The following is a 23,016-nucleotide window of genomic DNA, read 5'->3' on the forward strand; positions in this document are numbered from 1 at the left end:
ATTATTGACACTTTATATCCAGGGATATGTGAATGCACCAACGATATGTTAATATATCAGTCATATCGTGAAATCCAACAAAATATTAAATAGTATGAGTTCGAGAAAGTGGTGTAAGTACAATCGCATCCTTGAACCCTATGCTTAAACAACTCTCGTTTTGTATAGATAATTCTGTGTATAAACTTGTATTGAAAATCCAAAAGCTTTGTGTCTCTGATTGTTTGACTGTGTTGCGAAAATGTGGTCTTCCAGTCGATATGATGGTTTAGTTCTCTTTGGAAAGTTGGATTTAGACACTTGTCACCATGGGTACCTCTGCTTTCTGCATAATGTACCAGCAGGTTTAAAGCCCACCACAATGGCCTCGTGTGGATGTTGCAGTGCTAAACAACAGTAAAAAGCAAAATATTTACTTAAAGGGACACCTCAGTATTCACCTGCTTGATACCCATGCCGAAACGTCGCGCTCATTGCAATAAACAACTTGACTACCAATATAACCGTCACCTTAACAACTTCGAAAATGCCTCTCAAAGAAGTCAGGTGAAATGTACTAAACTTTTAATCACGTTGAATCCCATAGAAATAAAACCATTTAAACTTAACTGAAAGGAAAACCAAAGGAAAAACAATCCCCCCAAAACCAAAACATATCACAGTGTATTCATGTTTCCCTTTTATTTACTTTTTTCGACCCTGAATTGATCTTCAGTAACCCATGCTTGCCGAAAGAGGCGATTGACGGGACCGGATGGTCAGACTCGCTGACTTGGTTTATTATATATGACTGGAATATTACTGAGTGCGGCGTCAGTTAATGGTTGAAGCTGGATTTGAGAAACACATAAAAATATGAATGTCCTCATTCTGCACCTTCATACTTGAAAACAAATGACTGATAATTTTACTCCAACCTGATTTAGCAGGAGCTAACTACAGTGCATTTAATTTTACATGTACAACCACATTTTGAAATGAAAAGGCCATTTCTTGTCTGCATGAGTTCGGATGAAACGGCCTAATTTCGCACGTCAGCATAATTCTTCTCTGGAAACAGACACACGGAACTCTTTTAATTGATACCAGTGAATGTTATAATGTCCATTGATAGCACCGCCGTGCAGCAGGACGGTTTCACGTGACACCGGCTAGGTAGACTGAATCGCTGGAAAATCTCCAGCCTGGTTCCCTGGCCGGGGCCGGCGTCTGTCCGACGCTGAGAGTCAGAGTGCAGGCGCAACAGATCCAGGGAACCAGGCTGGGTTATTGCTGCTTGAGCGCCAGCGCAGTACAGCCCGGGGACCAGACCAGACTTTGCGAAGTGGCGTCAGTCACTGGGTAGCTGTCTCTGTAGAGATACCGAGGTAGGTTGATATGGACTGAATTTCAGAAGGAAATCTCGCAAACATGTAATCGTGGTTGATAATTCGTAAACTATACATTTGGCGCTCAGTTCAATTCGCCCGATTGTGTTTGTATATTGATAAAAACAGGTAAGCGGAGGTTGTATGCTTTTCTAGAATATTCTTAGCCCAACCAGTGAATCAAGTTCAGAGTGTTTTATCCAAAATGTTTTATTTTGCATTCACTTTTAACAGAAGGTAGCAACATGATTAAATGTTTGATAACACTGGTAGAATGTATTTCAGACATTCTATCCTTATGCGATTTCTCGGGTTACTGATGTGACATCGTGCATGTGGGGTGGGATGTTTTGAATATTGTCAAAGGACGCTGGAGACGTAATCCAAATATATACACTTTCGCCTAACAAGAATGTAAACAACACTTTGACCTCACTGAATTGTTACACAAAGAGAACATAGAGGCAACGAACATTTCAAGAATTTTCGAATGGTCTCCCCTGATAAGTGTATTGTAGACAGGTCAGTGTGACCTTTTGAGGGACAGTCTCAATGCATGCATACTGGATAAGCTTGGATAACCTTGACAACAAACATGTCCTTAGGACATTGTTCATCGATTATTCAGATCAAATTAACCTATTTCATTCAGAAGATGATTTCAAGTACCTAAAGATGACGTGGTAATAATATGAATGATACAGTATTGATGTGTTAGACACATTATCTGTAAACGTCTTTTGAGTGAGTTTAGTTTAGTTTTACGCGCTTTTAGCAATATTCCAGCAACACCACGGACGGAGACATCAGAAATGGGCTTCACACAATGTAGTAGTGACGAGCGAACATTCAAACCAGTAGGCCTTTGAAGTGGAGCGGCAGGGTAGTCTAATTTTACAAATGCAACCGTCTAAATAACCAAACCTGTAACAATAGTATTAGTATTAGTAATAGTAATAGTATTACATGTAGTTACAGTAATAGTAATAGTAACAGTGATAGTATTAGTATTGGTTACAGAATAGTATTAGTAATAGTAACAGTAACAGTGATAGTGTTAATAATGGTAATAGTATTAGTTATAGTAATAATATTAGTAATAGTTATAATTGTAGTAATAGCTATAGTTCACTTATATGGCGCTCATATCCAGGAACATTATACCTGCTCACAGCGCTACCTACATTGTTATTACTGATACGGGACGCCATATGGCATGATGCGATACTTTTGAACTCCCTGGGGAAAATACCGTCATGTTGCCTGTTATGCGCAAAGAACCGATCACTCATATTTGCAGCACGTCCTCACGGGTTCCGCTAGTATGACTGGGTGACCAGAAGCAATGTGGATTTAAGTACCTTGTCCACCCGGTACACAAACCTAGGTACCTCCACCGGGGATCGAACCTGGGCCTTCAGGCGTGGTAGGCAGACGCTTACCACAGCACTATGGCGCATTGTAAGTGAGGAGTGAAGGGGATATCGTTTCTATATATGAGCGTCAGGTTTCACAGAATTCTCAAAGAAGGGCATCGGGGATGTGTTTATTTGTTTGTTGTTAACGTCGCACTCAGCATATTCCGACTATATGACGGCGGTCTGTAAACAATCGGTTTGCACCAGACAATCATCTATGGATCTCATGATCATAGATCAACGCAGTTAAGGAGACAATGCCATGTGCCAACCAAGTCAGCAAAGTCGGCTCCTCTTAAAACAAGTGTGGATTACTGAACATCAATTCCGGATATTCACGGGTCGAAAATAAATAAAGAAAGAAATGAAGGGGAAAACGAATATGACCCTCTACTAAAGTATTAGGTGATCTTAGCGCATATGAACGTATATTTGGTCACACGACAAGTTAAACGTAACAAAATTAAAATATATATTTCAAGCTGAAAGAGGTCAAAAGAATAGTCGACGGGAAAATCTTGGAAGTTACCTTCGACTTGTGGCAGAATGTTTCCTCCATGTTGAGATAACTGAGGGAAAATCCTGACAGAAGGAGTGATTGAGTATGGTTTTACGCCGCATTTAGCAATATTCCCTCGGAGTCACAGCGGGGGTTACCAGAGAAGAGCTTCACACGTTGTTCCCATGTGGGGAATCGCACCTGACGAGCGGGCGCTTTAAACGTGAGCCATTAACTCTACAGCACAACATCGGCACCAGTCGTCATATACTTTTAGACGGATAATGTCGACACAGACGTTGAACCTAGAATATCTGATGACAGTATATCCATCCAAATGAACATGGTTTAGGGGATTTGCATCCCTAAGCGCAGTTCTTGATAAAACTGTACGGTCATGAACTACTAAATCCAGCATACTATACAGTAATGTAGCACTGACATTTTTAACATAAACCCCCACACGCATGGATTTATGTGCACGTAGGTGACAGGTGAACATTTTTCCCCACTAGCCAGACATGCTGTTTTATCACTATCACTGTTGTGATGTAATTAATAAGATTAGCACGGTCGTACTCACAGGCAGAACGGTCCAACACATACGCAGAACGGTGGTACACACAGACAGAATGGCCGTAAACACAGACAGAACGTTCGTACATACAACACACATTCAGGATGGCCGTACACACAGGTAGAACGGTCGAACACAGAGACAGAACGGTCTAACACACAGACAACCGTCGTATACACAAAGAAACAATCGTACAGATCTACAGAAAGGTCGTACACACAAACAGAACGACCTTACATACAAACAGAACGGTCGGACAGTTTGGATCCTGACTTTGCTGAGCTATACTTAATGCAAAAATGTACACAGAGGACCAACGTGGTCGAAAGGTTCACTGAGGAGAGCCCCACAACAACTACCATTGAAACGTCCCTTGACACAGATTACTCGTGAACACCCGGCGCATTGAAAGTATTTAGAGTGTGACTTAAAATTTTAGGTCAGATTTACAGGACTTCTTGTTTATAAAATTATATATGTTTATAAAATTCAGTCGACCGTAACGCGGTTTTTTTTTGTTTCGTTGAACTTGTGAGTACACAATATTATTGTCTTTGGCTACCCGCAGTTTGACTTATAACCTTTCGAAGCTGGGAGCCCTAGGAAAGTAGTAATTCTATTGATTAACCTAACGCTGTAGAGAAACGTTGCGTCGTATGTTGAAGCAGAATGTCACCTCACCTACTCAATGCCCCCCCCCCCCCCCTCACACACACACACACACACACACACACACACACACCCTCCCCATTCACCCACCCTTTCATCAGCCTACACGCTGAAACAGCTGAATTCCGTCTGTTCCACCTCCCCTAGCCACTCTCTCTCCCATCTATCCATCTGACACACAAAGACCCGGGGTAGAAATGTTCAGTGTTACCCATATTAATGCGCTTAATTTTTATACATGTGTCCCATCAATAATGTACCCGTGAACATCGGCTTCGTCTTCAGTTAGCCATGCTTGTGGTAAGAGGCGACTGAGAGGATCGGGCGATCAGGGTCTCTGGTTCACGTGTCATGGGCTCCTAATGGCGTAGATCTATCCTCCTGACGGTGATCAGCTTATCCAAACACGATTATTACCAGACCGACGCCATAAAGCTGGAGTACTGCAGAGTGTAGCGTTAAGCAGCAAACAAACAGACAATCTCCTTTTTTCCCTCCATGACACTGTCCCAGCTTCCACATCTTTCCACACCTGTATCCATTTTCTCATCCCCTCCACCCTACCCGCCCCTCTAATCAAACAACCACCAACTACCAATGAGGATAAACCACACATGCACTACAGCTTGTCATTTGCACCTGTTTATCTCTTGATGTCAACAGATATCAAACGGCCTACGTTTGCGAGGCAACAGTCCTTCCTTGGCTGTCCGGGTGAAACAGACTCGTCATGTCGACCGTGAGTGTTTATTTGTGTCGTCGCTTGAGTTCGGTAGCACTGTAGTCAGCGTGACTATTTTAAGTAAATATACTAAACATATCATATATATGATACACTGCACTTTGGTGGCCTCTATTTTGTCAGACATTGCATTTGTTCATAATACATGCGCACTGGATATACCGGAAACCCCCCTTGACTCCATATACATGTACATTGATGTCTGTGTTCGATTTCTCGTTATGCACCCATATGTGTAAATGCATGCTCGAGGATCTACCAGATTATCTGTGTTATATTAGACTGTAATTTTTATCCGGACACAGTTAGATAGTGGATCTGCCAGGTTTTCTGTGGTATATAACAATATAGAGTATGTCTGGACACGGTTGTGTGTTTCTGGGTTAGATAATGGATCTGCCAGGTTTTCTGTGGTATATAACAATATAGCGTATATCTGGACACGATTGTGTGTCTGGGTTAGGTAGTGGATCCGACCCGTGAAGGTCACGGGGTAGAATATTCCTTCAGCAACACATGCTTGTCATAAAAGGCGTGCTGTGCTTGTCGTAAGTGGCGACTTACGGGATCGGGTGGTCAGGCTTGCTGACTTGGTTGCCACGTCATCGGTTCCCAATTGCGCAGATCGATGCTCATGCATGTTGTTGATCACTGGATTGTGTTTTCCAGACTCGATTATTTACAGACCACCGTCATATAGCTGGAATATTGCTGAGTGTGGCATAAAACTAAACTCATTCACTCACTAGACAATTGATCTGCCAGGTTTTCTCTGGTATATAACATTATAGCATACATCTTTACATGACTGTGTGTGTCTGGGTTAGGTAGAGGATCGGCCAGTTTTTCTCTGGTATATAACAATATGGCGTATATCTTTACATGACTGTGTGTGTCTGGGTTAGATTGTGGATCTGCCAGGTTTTCTCTGGTATATACCAATATAGCGTATATCTTTACATGACTGTGTGTGCCTGGGTTAGATTGTGGATCTGCCAGGTTTTCTCTGGTATATAACAATATAGCGTATATCTTTACATGACTGTGTGTGTCTGGGTTAGATTGTGGATCTGCCAGGTTTTCTCTGGTATATAACAATATAGTGTATATCTTTACATGACTGTGTGTGTCTGGGTTAGATAGAAGATCTGCCAGGTTTTCTTTGGTATATACCAATATAGCGTATATCTTTACATGACTGTGTGTGTCTGGGTTAGATTGTGGATCGGCCAGGTTTTCTCTGGTATATACCAATATAGCGTGTATCTTTACATGACTGTGTGTGTCTGGGTTAGATAGAAGATCTGCCAGGTTTTCCCTGGTATATACCAATATAGCGTATATCTTTACATGACTGTGTGTGTCTGGGTTAGATTGTGGATCTGCCAGGTTTTCTCTGGTATATAACAATATAGCGTATATCTTTACATGACTGTGTGTGTCTGGGTTAGATTGTGGATCGGCCAGGTTTTCTCTGGTATATAACAATATAGCGTATATCTTTACATGACTGTGTGTGTCTGGGTTAGATTGTGGATCTGCCAGGTTTTCTCTGGTATATAACAATATAGCGTATATCTTTACATGACTGTGTGTGTCTGGGTTAGATTGTGGATCTGCCAGGTTTTCACTGGTATATAACAATATAGCGTATATCTTTACACGATTGTCCTTGTCTGAGTTAGGTAGTGGATCGGCCAGATTATTTGTGTTATAAGTATATAACGTACATCCGGTCAGGTTTGTCCTTGTCTGTGTTGTTAGACAGTAGATCTGTCAGAGTATCTGAGGTATGAAAGAATACAATATATGTCAGAGCACAGCTTAGATAGTGGCTCTGAAAGAGTGCATGTGTTATAAAAAATATAACGTGTATCTACACACGGTTGTCCTTATCTGCATTAGATGGTAGATCTGCCACATTGTCTGTGACATGTAAGAATATAATGCTTACCGGACACGTTTGTCGTTGTTTGAGTTAGATCATGGATATGTCAGATTACCTGTCGTAAATGAGAATATATTATATATCTGGACACCGTTGGCCTTGTCTGCATTAGGTATTGGATCTGCCAGATTATCTGTGTTATATAAGAATACAATTTATATCACAAGCATCTGCTGTTGGAAAGGTTGATTGCTTTTCCCGCTATGTCAGTAGGTATGCATATCGGCTGAAAATAAGCACCGTCGAGCTCGGGTAATCGTTTGATGGGTGACCGTGTTTGACACCTGGACTCTTGAGTGTTTTCAGGACTTCAGTCATGCCCCACAACGTGGTACATGTGGTCTCACCTTAGGCAAGAAAATGGGTACCCGGTCAGATAAAGTCATCTGGCTATAGCTTTCTAGTGCCTAAGAGGTAGCTTGGGTTATTCGGAGTAGTAATCAGATTCCAGTGAGCAAGCACTCAGATGGATACTATCTGCTATATAAGTTAATTATTATTTTAAAATTTTTGTAGCTCTACACTGAAACATGGTAATTACAGCAAGAAAAAAAGAAAGCGTAAAATGTGTTATCTACTGAATATGACAGCTGGTACAGTTTCTCTATGAATATATAATTTGCTCTATTACTTTCATGTGTAAATAGCACTCAGATTACAACAGTCGAGATACATGTGAGGGCTAGCCACTATGGAGGAGAGTTAGAACGTATATCCTGGAGATATCGAGGATGACTTAGTGGTTATTGTGGTCGTTCTTCACGCTAGAAGACCGTGTTCGATTAACCACATGAACACAATGTGTAATGCCTATTTCAGTTGTCCCCTGCCGTGATATTGCGGGAATTTTGCGAAATGATACAAAAGCCATATCCATGTGTATATATACAGATAAAAAACAAGGACACATGTAAATGAAACATATTAATGGAATTAAAATATACACGGCGTGTGACTTTAGGAGTATATATGTTATTAAATATGTTCAAAGTTTGATGAGGCACGTTTTTTTATAATTTTTTAAAAAGTGTTTTCATCTGTTCTTTTGGGTGTTTGCTTGGTTGGTTTTTTGTTTTTCATTTTGTTTTTTCTTTGAAGTCAACCCAGCAGCGCAACTGGAGAGGTTGCGGAGATATGTTTTGGCCTCTTCTTGTCTCTTCTTTGTAACTTGATCCTTTCACGCCCAGCATCCCTTCTCTATTCCCTTCTGCAATCTAAAAATCTATAAATTATATTGGTGTGAAAATTTTATTTGTGTATTTAAGAGTGTAATAGGGATGATGTTTGTGGGATTAGTTATCTCTCCTTTCCTGGGAACTCTGCAGAACCACGAAGGAGCATTTCCTGTGTCCACGAGAGAAGTAAAGTAATGGGCCGGTATTCTCTAAAGGAACCTAGCCACAGGATATCCTAACTTTGATCCTATGGTCTAGGATAGGTGTCCTACCTTATTCTTGAAAGATATGCTAGCCCTAGGACATCCCAACGTAGGACACATTCATCACTGAATTCTTTATGCATTTTAGAAACAAAAAGCAAATGGCTTTTCTCACTGAAACCAAGTGTCCCGATGAAATGAATGAACCGAAATAAGGTCGGTTGAATAACAGTAAACACAATGATCTTATACTATGGATACTTTCACTGTTATAATGTACATTTTGCGTATCGTTCAGACTTTTTAAATGAAACGAATATCATTTTCTGCTTTGTTCAGTATGATGTCATATACAGATAGAGTCCATAGATTTTTTTGTTTCATTTTTTAAAACTGTTTGTTTGAATAAACTGACGAGCAAAAGAAAGAACAAAGGGGTTGCTGTTGCTGCAGTCCCAAACTTGCGTTCTAATTCTTAAAAGTATTGAAAAACACCGATTGTATAGAGCGCATCCATCATGTTTCATTTGTCAAAATGCAACCAAAACATTTGTACATTTGTTTGTGTTCTGCACGAACGCTTGCAAAATTGTGATTATTGTCCTATGCACGATCATGAGTAGGTATCAAGCCTAACCTTTTGTTTGTCGTGAGCACTGAACAATCACTTGACAAAAATCTCATGAGAAAATGCCAAGATTGACGAGAACGGGCCGCAAGAATATCACAAATGGGTGCTTCCGGCAGCCATATTGCAGGGACATAGGGTTGCACAAGACAAACCATAATTCGGCCGTTGAACCGTTTCATTGTGACAGGTCAGACATGTGATCGACCCAGAATTGCATGTCCCAGAGTCACAATACCCTAAGAGTATATTCACCTCGGTGACGTCTTCAGCAGCCACGTGGCAAGACGACTTTGTGCTGCTGGTATATGGGCCCGCCGACAGCTACGTTGAATGGCCTTGACCTTGTAGCACCGTAGATAACTACGTCACTGTTTATTGTTACTATGTCATTTTGTTGATAAAACACGTGCATTGCAGTGTGCTGCATTATATATTTTCCATTTTATCAATAGTTTTTGTTATGTTTATCTTATTGGACGAAACACAATCTGTGTACTTTCGTTTTTGCCGTTAGTTTAGTATCTACAGAAGAAATTGAGGCTATGGTGTAATAGGAAACCATTTTAAATATTTACACAAGCGTTAGAGATAAAATGTCCTTATGCCGCGCAATATTCAATACTGGGAACAATATTACAATTTCATCTCAACAGGTTAATAAACCGCGATATAATTTAACGTCGTAATTAAACCTGAAAATATTCAAAAACATGGTTAATACATTTTAAAAAACAGCATATACACATACGTCTAAGGAACTGCCGTGTTTGTTGAATTTGTCCATTTCGATATTGATGTTTAATGACTGGCCATGTGCGTGTTTGTCTTAAATCTTTTCTATGAAATAATCAATTCATATTCGAAAACAAATATATTGTCACGACAGCACATCACACTTGAAATACATTTCTACGAACATGTACATGTAAATCATGTAATGGTTTACTGTGGAACAAACCTTTCGTCATATTCTGATAGTTCCATCGATAAAGGGTTATCAGTAATACGGAAGGCAAGATTTATCGATCTCAACTTCATTATTGTACTGTAGTGAATAAACAGGTTTCAGGATAAATATACTTACTCCTTCATGCCCCAGCATCAATTGAATGACAGTGTGTGTGTGTAGGTGAGAGAGAGAGAGAGTGTGTGTGTGTGTGAGTGTGTGTGCGTGGTGCGTGGCGGTGGTGGTGTGTGTGTGTGTGTGCGCGTCTGTGTGTGTGCGTGATGTGGGTGTATGGCATGTGCGTGTGTGTGCACTAAATCAACGTGGTCTTTAATGTGATAAGATATAGAGCAAAATGAGGAATTTAGAGGCTAGTGATAAGCCAAACAAATATTAGACTTGTCTCTTTGCTCAAAGGTGAACGTTACATCAGAGCACGTGTTCTAAAAGGGGGTCGTTTTGGAGGTAGGACATTATGACTTGAGATAGGATCACAGCCGCAGGAAGGACGTGTGTTTGAGGGGAAATTAAATCCTGTGAGTTGTCGAGAGGAGAATTTGCACATGGCTGTATTCTAAATCAGAGCGACCAGGGGTGGCAACGTTTCTACACGTGGATCCAGTTGTCTGGCAGTTTCTGAATCAGAGCAACGTAGAATTTGGACACGTTCGCTACTGACCTTGTGAACTCCTCGTGTGCTTTTAATCATTTGCAAAGGCGACTATGATTTTCGTAAGAGGCGACTAAGGGAATCGGGTGGTCAGGTTCGCTGACTTGGTTCTCACATGTCATCAGTTCCCGGTTGCGCAAATCGATGCTCATGTTGTTGATCACTGGATCGTTCACACTCGATTATTTACAGACCGCCGCCATATAGCTGGAATATTGCTGAGTGCGGCGTAAAACTCAATTCACTCACTCACTTAATCATTTGCACATGCAAGGTGCACTGTTCTTATGGACCGTCAATAGTTTCCATATCCATAAACAACGGTCTGTCCTTTTAATGACATTTCTTTCGCGGTAGTAATCTTTCGACACTGATTCTGCTTGTTGTTTATGTGTCACGAGAACGTTTGAGTAAAAGTTTGAACACGCTTGAGTTCTCGACTGAGTTTGTGTACCTGTCAGCCTGCCAGTGGTACATACACGGGGCAGCAATACATTAATGTCTCTTTATTTCAGTTCTGTACAGGCGAACAGTCATTTGAGTATCTCCATCTAGGCATGTGGGACTCTACCGCTAAAAACAAATAGGGTATATGTTATCACTATCGGGATTTCAGCACTGTATAAAAAAAGAAATGAGCGTAACAAGCTAACATTCCAAGTTCGCTTCACGGCGTTTGGACTAAACATGATGCAGTGGGCAATGCCAGAGCTAGACACACACGCACACGCACACGCACGGACATTACAGACGCACACAGACACATAGGCCCAGATAAATCCGTGTCAGCAGATAATCGTGACCATTAATATATTGACGTTGACGGTTTGGTTTTTCTTCCGGTATTGCTTCAGGAGTATGAGAATGGTATCGGTGGTACTGTCAACATGGCCATGTTTGGCCTTGGCCGTATCGGTAAGGTACATCTTCAGAATCTGTTGGACCAAGAGGATGTGTGTATCCGCTACCTCGTGGACGTCACGGCGGTACAGGGAGACCTGCATCACCTCGTGAGGAAGTATCGTTTAGCGGAGACAACGATGGTGTTAAGCACGGAAGAAGCCGACGTTGTTTTTAAGGATCCCTGGTAGGATTGTTCACAGTTCCTCTTGTTGAAACGTAAGAGAGATGCTGTTTTACGTCAGTTCGTTAGCTATATCCCATGGAATCGGAGAAGGGACACTGTGGCGTTGTCGCTGTCGCTAGAAGAAGCAAAATGAACCGAGCGCATATTAGGCCTTTTTCAGACATCTATTGGGCGACAATGCGACAACGCGACACTTTTGGCCTTGAAAACGTGATGGCAGTGTAACCTTTCGACAATGCAACAAATGGCCCAAATATCGCGGGTTTTTTTGTTTGTTAGTTTGCTTGTTTGTTGTTTTTTTTTGTTTTTTTTGTTTGTTTTATGTTGTGTCTGTGTGTTGGATACTTGCACATCAGCCTGAAAAAAGCAACCTCTTGCGCCCTCTCTAAATACATTTGTTTGAATAATGGGGCATTCGATTTCATAATCATGGTTTAAATTAATTAGCATAAATCATTCACATAATGATGCTTCCCTCATGTCCCAGACATTTGTATCTGTGTTCTACATGTTTATGGTTTTTAATAACGTCGTAATTAAACCGGAAAATATTCAAAAACATCATTAATACATTTTAAAACCAGCAGGGCTAGAACTGGTCTTCACCAACCCATGATTGTCATGAGAGGCGACTATATAAGGATATTGTGAACTTTGTGCGGCGTTAAACAACAAAAAATTACTTGTACACGATACGATAATTTACTCCTGGTAAGCACAAATATTATAATTTAATTAAATTAAACATTTGTTTGTTTTGTTTTAACAGCATAGATGCTGTACTCATATGCACGCCCTCGACATTCCATGAAGAAACAACAAAGAAGGCTCTCCAGGCAGGTATGTCTCCTCAAGCAGGATCCACTATCATCTATTCCGGAGGTCCATTATAGACGCATTATAATTAACATACAGACAGGCCTCGGTTTCACAAAGCGATCGTAGCGCTACGACTGTCGTAAGTCTATGTTTAAGTTACGATCACCGTAGAGCTACGATCACTTTGTAAAACGGGACCTGGTCAAGACTATAGTAACCCGACTGACATTGATTCCTTTGTTACAGATTCGACCGCCTCCGTAGAGCGTCTGCCCGGAGCGCGAAAGGTCGGTGGTTCGAACCCCGGCTCCGTTATACCAAAAGACGTTTAACAATGGTAGTTCCTGCTGGGGACTAGCAGAAGCAACCACAGGCACGTCTGTTGGTGCAAACACAGAGACACCACCCAAAGCAACAAGATACACACACACAAACACACACACACACAAACACACACACACACACATTCCACGAGCAGACACGCACCAAAAGTATACACACGTACGCTGACGTCGCTTCCTAAGCGTATAGATCGTAAACGTTACGTCTAACCCCCACCAATTCACTCCTAGACCATTCCGTCCAGTTTGAATGTATACAGAATGAAACCGGTTAAGTACATGTCATAATTAGCTTCGGAATGACCTGTGCCCTACGTCTCGCTTACATGCGTAGCAGTAGGTACATATCTTGTTAGGAAGATCTATTGAGTTCAATGCATTCTTTCGGTGCCTTTCGTCGCAGCATGGTTATTTAAGATGTCCGTGAATGAAGTGATTGTGTAAATCTGCATGGACGTGTGTGTTATGCTTAGTGTCTGCCTGCTTCTGTCCACACTGTCATGTGTGCAATGAATCCCTTGCGCGTAATGAAGGAATCATTGTCCTGGTCTGCTGCAGGGAAGCACGTGTTCTGCGAGAAGCCCTTGGCACTGACGCAGCAAGGTGTTCGGTCCTGCTATGACGCAGCAAGGAAGAGCGGCAAGAATCTCCTCTGTGCCTTCAACAGGTGAGTCGTTTGCGCGACACATCTCACCCATGCTTATGGATGATAGACAAACAGACAGGTGATATATGTCAGTATGAATGATGGGTAGATTGATAGGTGGATGGATAGACAAAGGTAGAGATATATACATAAATGGATAGACAGACAAGTGGATAGATAAACAAGAGTCTCGTCTTTTCTTGTGTTTTGTTATTTGAAAGAATAATTGTGTCAATTACATAATACAATATATATATTTACTTAATACAACGTTTACTTTAATACAACAATGCCATACAACTTTCTGTTACGTAATCACTAACTGTTTTCAAATTTGTAATGTAAAACATCCGCATTCAATGTTGCACTTGTTCTTTTGTTAACAGCTACAATATTCAGACCGTGTGATTATGAGTAATTTCGATTATTATGGACGCAACAAGGAATGTTTACTTCACCCACACACATTAGACTGTTGGCGAGGGGTGACGATGATGTTTATGGAGTTACATGTACAATGTGGTTGAACACCCCTCCCCTCTACAATTAATGTACAAAGCAAGTGCCCGCTCCTCCCACCCTCAACCCATAAAATAATTATCATTCCCCTAGTGGCCATAAATTATGAACGGTCCCTTACATCGTCATATCAGTGGTAGTCCGTCCCCTGATCCTACCTCCTCACTGATTCTGGATTGAATGTTTCTCGTAAGGCGATTTGACCCTGATCTTACCCGGATCCACAAGATGAAAGAAGATGGCGAGCTCGGCCGTCTCCGAAGCGTCACTGTGCTCAGCCTGGACAAGCACGTCCCGATCAGCTACATCAAAACATCCGGTACGTACATCGTGTCACTGCGCATGTCCCTGTTAACACAAAAGTGAAAGAAGTCGGATTGGAGCCGTTAGCTAGAACACTTCCCCGAACGTAGTTAACAAAAAGTCCCTCTACCTCACTCCGTTTCAAGCTGGTGGAATATAAGCGGCATAAAACAATACTCATTCACTCACTTCAAGCCGCTCTGTCCTAACCATCCTGTAATGTCATGCCCAACCGATTACCACCAACACATACGAATGCACTAGATCATCATTATAATGATTAAACATCATGGTATCAATACAGCCATGCATGAACTCAAGTGTCATACGTGTTAGAATTTATCACCCGTGAGTGCAAAATAAGATGTCACTTTACCGAATGTTCGTATACCGCACAGTATGTTCCTCAGCTGTCAAGGTGAATTTAGCCACAAGTTAGTTCCGTTAAAACCTAATCTCAGTTCACTTTCCGGGGGTTATTTCAACCGTTCAGCGAGTACAAACCAATGACAAACTAGTTTGTTTCTGAAAGAGCCCTTGATCACAAACGTGGCTCTTTCAAGATGTCTCACAGGGATAATACTGATTAACTTATGAAGATCATAACACATCTTGCAATGGAATAATTTTCGTTGTTTTCCAATTGTCGACAAGATGCTCTCAGCTGAAGTTACAGCTTTCAAAACATATCAATATTTTTAAAAAAACCAATCTGCAAACATAAATAAATGTAAAGTTGAAGAATTCTTCACTCTTTATCGCCTTCAACCTCTCGTAATGATAGGGAATGAGTCTTCTGGTCCGAAACACTGTTTCAGGTCCATACATCACTGAAGCTTTCAAGAGTATCTTATATTTTTCAATAAAATGTAAGATAAGTTCGTTAATGTGTTATTTTATATGTGAAGGGATAAGGGAAACTGGTTCTCAAAATTGTAGTTCTGTTCAAATGAACATGGAGGGCCACACATGTTTATATACATTTGTAGATGACTGGTACCAAGAATTTTAACTATTAACAACAAAATTGCTCAGAGCTCTGAGTCGCATTTACAAGACTGTGCAATTACAATGGACAGAATAATTATAAACAGATTTTATTCCTGACTGAACTAAAAACAGGTATGATGTAATAAAATATGACGAGTAGAAAGAGAAGCCTCCATGAGACAAGTATTAGTTGGTGTTAAGTGTGTATTTGTGTACAGTACCTAGGTCACAAAACAATTGAAGCTGAACAACTTTGGTCACAGAGTCTTGGATAGGTTACAGTGGTTGGCACCTTAACTTCGAAAGGATGGCCTAGAATTGTTATGTCCACCGGGTACCCATTCACTGTTGGTGAACAGAGGAAATTGTGAACAAACTCACTTGCCTAAGGAAACAGAACATCTCCCAATGCCCATCTCGATCTTCTGTGAAGGATCCATCATGCAATGGCGTACAGTTTGTTATGTCTAACATCAATGCTGTTCCATTATCTACAACGTCAAAAAGGATACTTGTACCCAGCTTGATGCTCGGCAGTATGGGTAAACAGGGACTGGTGATTCGGAGTCGCTATAATATATCTGAGAGGGGTATTCATGCTTGACTTCAACATGGTGTCTCAGTGAGCTTGCACTATAAACCAGCTTCTTGTCGAGTACATACAGCCACACACACACATCTGTATACGAGCGAACCATTCTTTAGTACGACGTTAAACCCTATTTCACCTAACCTCCACTATGTACAGTCCATCAGAAACCTTTGCGTCATCGGTCTGTCTGTGATTCATCAAGCTAATGAAATAGTCGAACTGATACAAACGTCTCTGGGCAGGGTGGAGGTTTCTTGTATATGTGGAAAGCCTGCGGCTGCTTTTTATTAGCATAGCTTGCATTGGCTTGTATAAATATATTCATGTTTCATACGATCCCAACTTTGTATTTTCTTCTCACTTGAAGTCAAGAAATTATTGACAGTGCAAAATAATTTACCTGACCCTAACATCGTTTTTTTTTGTCATATATTTTTTCATAGCCCCCAGTTCGTCCTGCTTATTCGATTGAACATCATTCGAAACTGATCTTTGATCATTATGAACAATAACCATCATCTTCCAAGTGTTTAGATATGCACATCTGTATGTCAGGACCAATAATCCAGGCTTTCTCTGTTTTGGTGTGGCGATGGGGTAGCCTAGTGGTTAAAGCGTTCACTCGTCACCCAGAGGACCCGGGTTCCAGTTCCCACATGGGCAGAATGTGTGAGGCTCATTTGAGGTGTCCCTCATCGTGATATTGCTGGAATAATGCATGAAGCGGCATAAAACTAATCTCACTCACTAACGTCGCTCAGTGGTAGATTGAAATTTTTAGGAATTTTAAAATGCCAATAGTAACGTCAGTACTGTGCAAAACAACTGGTGTGTCGCGCCGTGGTATATCTGGAATATTGCTAGAAGCGGTGTAAAACAGTACCCACTCACTCCCAATTTTGTGATATTTTTAAGAATATTTTCAGGAATTGTGTACATGTAATGTGTTGTTTTTTTAAATTCTTTTAAAACGTTTGTTATGCGATTTTTCTTATTGCTGGAAACATTTCTTCGCCACGTTGATCACGTTTTAACCCCTTCAGTTCCGAGAATTCCTGGCCAGAATTGGTCTTCAGCAATCCATGCTTGTAATTATTTAATGTTTGCATTTCAAACAAGGGTAAGAAAGACTATTTGGGGGACGTTTTTTTATGAAGTTCCTTGACAACAACTGCTTCCTGAGGCTACATATTGCTATTGATGAATGTCTGATTGTTGATATACACGAATGTCTGGTTGTACTACTGATAAGGCATTACGTCTGTGGTCATTTCAACTTCATAGTGTTTATCAGTGGCTCCGACTATTGTACGCCCGGTTTATCTTAAATAACATCAGAATGCCTGACCATAACATGGCAGGAAGATTAAGATAGATGTGCCAAAGGTTATCTCCTCTTTCCTTGGTTATCATGCGTTATCAGAGTGAGCGATAACAGGATAATAATGCCCCAGGCTTACTGAGCAAGGGTTTCTGTCTTCAGGAATGCAATATTGTTAACTCAAGGGAATTATCTATTGTACCTTTAGATGCTGTGTTATCAAATACGGCTCATGACAAGGAACTACCTACCTACATACCTACCTTCCTATCTATCTACCTACCTACCTACCCATCTACCTATATATATATACGCACCTACCTATACGATCTCTGTCCTTGTCTATCTTTATCTTTATGTTTCTACCTCTATCCTATCTCCATCTTTCTGTCTCTGTCGTGTCTTTCTCTGTCTTTTCTATCTCAACATTCTATCCCCGTCTTTGTCTGTCTATATTGAATTCGATCCATCAATGAATTTAAGTAGATTAATGCATCTATAGGTTTTTCTATCCTTCTGTCTATCCCATTGATCTATCTGTATCTCCTTTCTACCTTTGAATATGTATAACATCTTTCGATCTCTACCTCCGTCTGTATCTATCTTTAATGTCTCTGTCATTCTGTCTCTATCTGTTTATCTATCTATTTATATCTATTTTATCCTGTCTGCAAATATTATCTATCTATTTTGAGCATTTTTTAATTTTGAGCAGGGGGGTGTATTTGAGAACGGATATATAATTGTATACAGGTAGGACGCATTTATTCTGAGCAAGGGGGTATATACATGAGAACAGATGCGACACGTTCATCCTGACTGTGTAACTGTAGACACGTAAGACACCCTTTATCCGAAGAAAGGAGACATATAGGTTTGTAATCAGTTCTACATGTGTATACAGCCGTATATTTCAATGGTACAAGGAGTTGTATATCCCTACAGGCGGCATATATGTGGACAGTTGTGTTCATATGCTGGACTACGTGTGCTGGTTTATTGGGGAGAGACCGCTGTCGGTGTATGTATGTGGGAGCAACACCTCAGCGTACGCCGACGACTACGAGGCGAGTGACGACCATGACATCACTAACATCGTACTCACCTTCCCAAGCGGGGTGCTGGCTAACATAATGGCGGGTCGGGAGGTCACATATGGATACGATCAACACTTTCAGGTACAGTTAAACCAGGTGCCGGGTACAATAAATACTAGAAGTAGGTGCTAGGCACTGAAAATACTAGTAGTAGGTGCCGTGTACAATAAAAACTACTAGTAGGTTCCTAGAACAGTAAATATTACTAATAGGTGCCTAGTACAGTAAATACTAGTGGTAGGTGCCTAGTATAGTAAATACTAGTGGTAGGTGCCGGCCACCGTAAATATACTGAGTGGAAAAAGAAACTTCACAAAATGTAATATTTTAAAAAATGAATACTTTTCTCTGATGATACTTCTATGTATCCTAAATGGATTCCCGTTCTCTAGAAAAACGTTAGCAAAACCCACTGAAACCCATCCACTCGTCGTGCAAATGACGTTAGTGACAAATCAGGTTTTGCACGTGCTGTCGATCACGTGATCTTCACATCGAAGGTTTCTTCATTTGTTTGTGTTTGCATTGGCCTCAAGAATTGCTAAAAAAAATGTTTTCAATGCCACGGTTGTCAAATATGCAATGTGAACGTGCTGTTGGCATGTTGCAAGGAGGAAGATCATCTATTGACGTCGCAAGAGCAATGGGATGCAGCCTCGTACTGTGTATGATTTGCGAGGTCGTCTACAACAAACTGGCACCACTTCTGATCGCCCAAGGTCGGGTCGTCCACGTGTGACGTCACGAGCAGAAGACCGTCAAATCGTCCTACGTCATCTACGTGACAGATTTCTGTCGGCTACACGAACCAGGGCTGAGATGTTTAGAGGTCGACTGTCCTCACAGACCATTCGAAATCGGTTGCGGGCTGCCAATCTCCATTCTCGACGTCCATATCTTGGACCAATATTGACGCTGGAATTAGCTGCATGGACTGGTCATCGAGGTCCCCTGACCTCTAGCCAATAGAGCATGATTGGGATGCACTTGGGTGAAGGCTTCGTGGGCTTAGAATTTGCAGGAACTTGACGCTGCCTTGCAAGAGCAATGGTGCAGAATCCCCAAACATATGTTCACAAGCATCAGGCAGTCAATGAGGAGACCGTGTTTGGCAGTGGTGAATGCGCGGGGTGGCCATACACAGTATTGAACTGAGAAATTTCGACATTTTTTTCTTGTGTCTTGACATTCTGTATTCTCATGTTTTGGAACGGCGGTGTAGCCTAATGGAACTGATTGTGTCATTGTCAGTGTATGGAGTACATCACACAGATCTCAGCAATGAAATAATAACAGTTTAACCATCTTACCATCGCTTGTTCTTTAGTAGTGCCCTGAAGAAATAATGTAAAGTTTTTTTACTCAGTATACTACTAGTAGGTGCCTAGTACAGTAAATAATAGGTGCCGAGCACAGTAAATAGCAGGTGCCGATTACAATAAATATTTGGTTCAGACCAGCGTTTGCCTTTAACCCCGAAGAACTGCAGGCCCTAGGGAACCAGAGCCATAATACGTTTGGGGACCTGATCAGAATGTGTAGGTCCTGATATTTTATATAGAAATAATACTCTTAGTTATTGGGGATTAGAAAGCTGTCGGCCAGAACTCCCTACAGAAAACAAAAGCAGTGGGTCCAGGTGATTTTAAGTCAGCTTCGGTCTAAGGACCAACGCTAATTATAATACGCTGGTGCAGGCTACAGTAGTGAGTGAACGAGTTTAGTTTTACGCCGCTCTCAGCAGTATTCCAGCTGTATGGCGGCAGTCTGTAAATAATCAAGTCTGGACCAGACAATCCAGCGATCAACAGCATGACCATCGATCTGAGCAATTGGGAACCGATGACGTGTCAACTACCCGATTCCGTTAGTCAGCTCTTACGACAAGCATTTACCTTTATGGCAAGCATGGGTTGCTGAAGGCCTTTTCTACCCCGGATCTTCGCGGGTAAATACCCGTTGTTTTTTTTAGTGTTGCAAGTACCAAGCTGTGATGATGTTAGAATTTGTCTTCAGCAAACCATAACAGGCTGACAGGCGGCAGGCGACCACTGGATTATCAGATCCAGACTCAATTACTTTCATATCTGTAGATATTGCCGAGTGCCAAGTTAAGCAACGCAGAAACGAACAAACAAGCAGAAATTCCCGATTCCAGATACAGTAAAGATATAGTTCCGCGTTCGGTAAATTCCAGGCCCTCAATAAAGAATACACCAGATTTCGGGTGCAGTAAATATTAGGTTATTTGTGATTGAATTAGCAGTTAGAAAAGTTCTGAGGAGTCCAAAATTACTACCCGGGTACCGTGACCCCCTATTCATGTCGACCCGACCCGGATAGCCAATGTAATACTGGTAGCGAGTTATTTCCCTTAAAAAGCCAATCATGGCCGAGATTAGGTGGATTTGAGAAATATTTGGAATCCGTCACATCGCGCACAAGGACAGATACATGCAATGAATTTTTTATTTATTACTCACGTGATCAAAGTGGGTCCGGGTAATGTGATGGGCATCCGGTTTCAACTCTTTACCCACCCGTTCCAGTTATCCCGGTACAATGAACATCAAATGAAACGCAATTGGTTTTTTTTGTGTATGCTTATTTCTTTGTTTCTTGGGGGTTTTTTTTGTTGCTTTCTTTTGTCAGATTATTAATTGAAAACATAACATGAACGCTTACTTTTATGAGATTTCCGTTTTGTCGAAACCTGCGGGTTTTTTTGCTGTTCAGTGTATGTATTTCTGTGTTAGGTTCTGGGTTCAAAGAAGATGGCAATATCTAAAACCTACAGGAAGTCGGAGGTAGAGACTTGGGATGCAAATGGCTGTGTGGATGACAACCTGGTGGAGTCGTTCATCGAGCGGTGGAGCTCAAGCTATGCCAGGATTGTACGGCACTTCATCGATGTTGTTCACGGTGAGTGACAGAGAACAGTTCCACGTCGCATTTAGCAATATTCCAGAAATATCACGGCGGGGGACACCAGAAATGGGCTTCAAAAGTTATACCCATTTGGTAATCGAACCCGGGTCATCTGCGATACCTGTAACCACTAGGTTACCCCACCTCCCCAGCAATATATAGAAGAGCAGTAACTTCACTGGCTTCACACTTTATAACCATCTGGGGAATCGAACCCGGGTGTTCAGTGTGACGGCCTATACACCTCTACCACTGATTGTATCATGTTGTATACCCTCCTACCACTGACTGTATCATGATGTATACCCTCCTACCACTGACGGTACCACTACCTATAACCATCTGTGTCTGTACTGCACCCGTCTTCCACTGACTGTACTACGGTCTTTCTCCGTCTACCACTGATTGAACCACGGCCTACCACTGATTGAACCACGGCCTACACCCGCCTACCACTGACTGTACCACGGCCTACACCCGCCCACCACCCACTGACTGTACTTCTGTCTACACGTGTCTACTACTGACCGTACCTCGGTCTACACCCGTGTACCACTGACTGTACCACGATCCGTACTCGTCTACAAGTAATTAACTGACTGTAATGAGGACTAAACATGTCTACCACTGACTCTGCCACGGCCTATGTCCGCCTCTAGGTTAACTCTCCAAAGGCCTATACCTGTCTACCTCTCTGTCTCTCCCCCCCCCCCCCCCACCCCCTCTCTCTCTCTCTCTTTCTCTGTCTCTCTCTCCCATGGGGGGGGGGAGGAGGGAGGGGGTGCAGTATAATTCTTTCAATCTTGAAGGCGGCCTCGATCTGAAACTCACTAATATTTTTGACGCCACAGGACGTGAGGATTGTATGGTGTCAGCGGAGGAGTGTATACAGAGTCTGGAGCTAGCCAAGCTGTGTGAGGACTCTGTGAGGACAGGCAAGGTCGTCAGTGTTGCCACGAGAGCTCAAACGTGATGTCCATGGAGATCGTTGTTACCCAGAATGATGGCGACTGTATAATGGACATGTATCTATGCAATAAAACAAACTTACAATGATATGTGAAACTGTTTTTTCTGTACTAATTCCGTTTTATTTATCCCTAATGCTAAAGTTGTTCCTGTAGCGTAGACTCAGACTGGGTTCGTCAGCGAGCCTGACCATCTGAACCCGTTACTCGACAAACACGGTTTCTGAGCCCATTTCTTCACGGGTATGTGAAACCACTTGCAGCATGAACTGTTTGCGGAGGCTTGAAAGTGCCAGTAGCGACACAGGTTCTTTCGTATCCGTCAAACCCCATGGATTTTATTGCATTTTATAAATTTCATTACGTAAGCTTTGCCAACGTCAGCCTGTATGGGTTCAAAAAGGAACGGTGGATGATAAATTAACCCAAAATAAGGATAAGCGCACAAAACATAATAAAGACAATGAAACCTCTGTACTTGAAAGGATCTAAAATCTGGCATTTTATGATCGATCAAGGAAACAGTTGTTTACGAACCTGTCAAGTATACAACATTGTTC

At 41.6% G+C, this 23,016-nt stretch overlaps 1 protein-coding gene across 1 annotated transcript; it reads left to right on the plus strand.

Moving 5' to 3' along the window:
* The first annotated feature begins 1,308 nt into the window (after positions 1 to 1,308).
* LOC137256082 (inositol 2-dehydrogenase-like) lies at positions 1,309 to 22,544 on the plus strand. The gene is made up of 9 exons (XM_067793780.1): positions 1,309 to 1,367; positions 5,194 to 5,269; positions 11,700 to 11,932; positions 12,702 to 12,772; positions 13,651 to 13,759; positions 14,452 to 14,576; positions 18,409 to 18,641; positions 21,317 to 21,482; positions 22,340 to 22,544. The coding sequence occupies exons 2-9, from the start codon at positions 5,261 to 5,263 to the stop codon at positions 22,459 to 22,461; spliced, it is 1,068 nt and encodes a 355-aa protein (XP_067649881.1). The 5' UTR covers positions 1,309 to 1,367; positions 5,194 to 5,260; the 3' UTR covers positions 22,462 to 22,544.
* Positions 22,545 to 23,016: the final 472 nt, after the last annotated feature.

Source organism: Haliotis asinina, chromosome 11, assembly GCF_037392515.1.
Source record: "Haliotis asinina isolate JCU_RB_2024 chromosome 11, JCU_Hal_asi_v2, whole genome shotgun sequence".
Taxonomy (NCBI): domain Eukaryota; kingdom Metazoa; phylum Mollusca; class Gastropoda; order Lepetellida; family Haliotidae; genus Haliotis; species Haliotis asinina.